The 3,466-nt window shown below is 47.1% G+C and overlaps 1 protein-coding gene across 1 annotated transcript; it reads left to right on the forward strand.

Moving 5' to 3' along the window:
• The first annotated feature begins 1,161 nt into the window (after positions 1-1,161).
• On the forward strand, positions 1,162-3,150 carry LOC136509111 (uncharacterized). The gene is made up of 3 exons (XM_066503919.1): positions 1,162-1,378; positions 1,505-1,649; positions 2,674-3,150. Exons 1-3 carry the CDS (start codon positions 1,341-1,343, stop codon positions 2,938-2,940), a joined length of 450 nt encoding a protein of 149 aa, XP_066360016.1. The 5' UTR covers positions 1,162-1,340; the 3' UTR covers positions 2,941-3,150.
• Positions 3,151-3,466: the final 316 nt, after the last annotated feature.

Here is a 3,466-nt window from a genome sequence, read left to right on the forward strand (position 1 = left end):
AAGGAAGGCTCAAAGTGATAGCTTCTCCCATGCAAGCAAGCAACTAGCAAGTGTAACAACAAAATGAATGAATGGGCCATGATGGATCTTGAGAGAGGGAGAGGTCAGTGTGCCAAGCTAAAAGCTCACACTGTCTCTCACTGTGTGTGTGCGCGCGCGCGCCCCTGCTTGCCTTGCCATGGCAATGGCATGATCACAGGGGCTCATGTTACTATTCACAGCAATTGCATGGTAAAAATCACACAAAAACAAATGGATTGGAGTGGCGCATGGAGCATGGTGCATCATCAGTCATGGGCCCTGGTTTTGTAGTGCAAGCAAAGCATGTCAGTGTTCCTCGATCGGAGAGCTCTACCTGTCTCCTCTTTTTTATATCACATTTCGCCTTTTGGGATGTCTGTTTGCCTGCCTCCGTCTATCTCATCTCAACGCTGAACTGAAGCAGCTACCCAGCACGGAGGACGGATCCATGAGAATTCAGAAACGGACAGCCTGCTCTTGAGATTCAGAGAACGAAGAAGCGCCTGCCTCCATCTCTGCCTGCCCATCCATGAATCAATCGCCATTGCATTGCGTATGTATGGATGCATCATGGAGATTCATATCATCTTCACTCAGTCTTGCATCGCATCGCATTACATGCACCGATGATGACATTCAAATCTGCGTGAGAGTCGTCAGCATGTATGCAGCCAAGCCAGCAGTGAGGCCCAGCTCCACAACACAAAGCAAAAATGCCTGCTGTTTCTTTCTCTCTTTTTTTCAGATAATCTGGAGGCAGAGAAGGAGGACACATTCAGCCAATTCGCATATCCAGTTCCTAATGCGACGCATCATGGCGTCGCTCATGTCGTGTGCTGACCGTGTGTTTAGTTTAGTGCTAGCAGCAGCTTGTGGTGATATCACCCCGTTCGCTTCATCGTATCAGCCATGCTTATCAGCCATGATACAGTGTTTTTCCCTGACCACAAAACAACATCAGCCGGCTTATAAACGAACAGGTGTTTAATCTGAGATACTCACGTACGTAGGCCTCTTTCCACGTCTGAATGAATCAATAGCAGTATTCGGAACATTGCAGAGTTTCAGAAAACACTGCGCATGCCGGTTGGAGTTGAGGTCTGTGCAGAAACAAGACAACAGCGCATCAGGGCTCATCCCGACCGTCCATTCTGTTCAGCCAAGACTCCCTCGGCCGCTCGATACCAGCACCTCCCCTGCCGCCTGCCGGGTTCGCGATTCCGGCATCCGGCTGCGCAGGCAGACCACCGCCGCCGCCGCCTCCTCCGTCCGCTCCGCGGCGTCTGATCCACCACCAAGAGCCCGACACGACCCACGCGATGCTGCGCAACTTCCCGCAGGCCCGGAGGCTGCTCAGGTCAGCGCCCCCGCCCCCGGCCCCGGCCCCGCCGGTACCTCGGCGTGCCCATCTGCTTTCCCTCGCCCTCGCACCCGCCCTTGCCTACGACGGTTTCTGATTGTGATGATTGGTGGTTGGGCGCAGGCGGATGGGGTTCGAGAAGGAGGACGCCTACTTCTGGAAGCAGATGGGAAAGGCCACGCTCTGCACCTACACGCTCTTCGGCGTCGCCTGGCTCTGGAACGAGACGTCCCCGCTCGGGTGGTGGACGCTCAAGCCGCGCCCCAAGGTTCCTCCTCCACTTCCTCCCGTCTCGTCTTCTCTCGTTCGTTCGTTCGTTGGGCTGTGCTGTAATAGTGCGGAAATTCCCTATTTTGTCCAAAGGTTCTGCAGTTGTGACCTGCAATCCTCTTTGTTGGTTTAGATTAGATTTTAAACTTCCTCCCCCCTTGGAATTTGAATATTTTAGGGCTACATGATTGAAAATCTATCCTCAAATTAGCTTATACCCTGAGTTTTATGGCCCTCTTCTGACTCCAGAAGTAGAAATCGGCGGTGTCAGAGCTGAAAACGCGTTGCCTTGCCTCATTGCTAGTATTGATCCTGAGATGAACTTTTCTTCTCAGGTGCAAATAAAGGTGAAACTTTGTACAGTAACGCCAGCCCTTGCTATCTTAGAGCATCGGACCTGCATTATGATTATGATATCGAAATGGCTACACTTTTAATACTTCCAGCCTTTCCATATTATTCCTGCTTTGACTTCTAGTTTCCCTTATATTCTTGTGACACCTTGAATGTGGAACCACATTGTAGAAATCAACCTTTGAAGCGCCAGTACTGATTTTGGCAAGGCTATTCATGGCAAACCTACACATATAAAATTAAAACCAGATTCGGACCTCTTTGCATTGCATGGTTAATATGGATCATTCAAATATGGGATATGCTCCCACTACAGGTTTCCTAAGTGTGGAACTTAAATTTGCTCTCATTTGTTGGTAACTGCTTTCCATTGTGCTGACAAGGATGCATCTCAAGCGTTTACAATAGGGTATTCCTCTGTTGTGAATAAATTTTGGATGTAGGCTATGCTTGAAAATGTGTTGTCTTTATACAGTGCCATAAATAACTTTGCTGTTAAGTTTTCTTGGCTTTCAAAATGGACAGAAAGTATATGATAAATCTCTCATTTGCTGCATTGCATCATCTTAGTCTTAGTGGCCATAGATGATCAGTGTGAATGCTTGTCGATTTAAGCCCGCTAGTTTCTGGTCTCCCTGATAAGACAATCTATTCCCAACATCTTGCAGGAAGAAAAAGAAATGGCACACCTTTATGAGCGCAGGGAGTTCCCGTACCCTGGTGATGAGGAGGCAATTGAGGAGTTCATAAAGAGTGGAGGTGCTCTTGGAACCACAATTGGACCCAAGGGTTTCGCTGATGCCAATATGGATTCTGAAAACATGCAGAAGCAGTTGCAGTCTAAAAAGTTTGAGCAGGAAGCACAGAAACTATGGCTTCGGATGAGGAATGAGGTTGTACAGGAGCTCCAGGAGAAGGGATTTGATATTGAATGAATTTAAACTCTGCAACGTGGTCAGTGCTAAGAATGTTAAAACCACGTGCCATCTAAATTGGAGGACTATAACTTAGGAATAAGAGAGTTTGTAGCTATCTTTTGAACTGTCTGGCACATTCCCAGTGCTGCTTGATTGTACCGTAAATTTCTCTCGTCTTGTGGAGAACTGAAGATCTCATTTGATCCTCTTTTGCCTGGTCATCAAGAAGTTGCGCTTCTGGAAATTACTCAGATTTTGATGTTGGTACATGCAACCTATATGTGCACCATTGAGGATGCGTTGGTACTTGCAATATATACTAGTCCATGATTAGTTCAATCTATATTCCAAATTGATGATTAGTTCAAATCTATATTCCAAATGGTATCACAGGCATTCATGTGCGCGGTCTACAAAACTGTGACTTGGATACTATTTTATATACGAGTAAAGTATCTTCCTTAACCTATATTATCGTGTCACCCACGTCCCTGACTTGAACTCTGAAATGGAATTTAGATGTAAATGTAATTGGATGTTGACG

The sequence above is a fragment of the Miscanthus floridulus genome, chromosome 15 (genome assembly GCF_019320115.1).
Source record: "Miscanthus floridulus cultivar M001 chromosome 15, ASM1932011v1, whole genome shotgun sequence".
Taxonomy (NCBI): Eukaryota; Viridiplantae; Streptophyta; class Magnoliopsida; order Poales; family Poaceae; genus Miscanthus; species Miscanthus floridulus.

Coding starts and splice junctions, on each gene's coding strand:
- LOC136509111 (XM_066503919.1), top strand. CDS start 1,341: ATGCTGCGCAACTTCCCGCAGGCCCGGAGGCTGCTCAG. Junction 1,379..1,504: donor CAGGCCCGGAGGCTGCTCAG/GTCAGCGCCCCC, acceptor GGTTGGGCGCAG/GCGGATGGGGTTCGAGAAGG. Junction 1,650..2,673: donor CGCTCAAGCCGCGCCCCAAG/GTTCCTCCTCCA, acceptor AACATCTTGCAG/GAAGAAAAAGAAATGGCACA.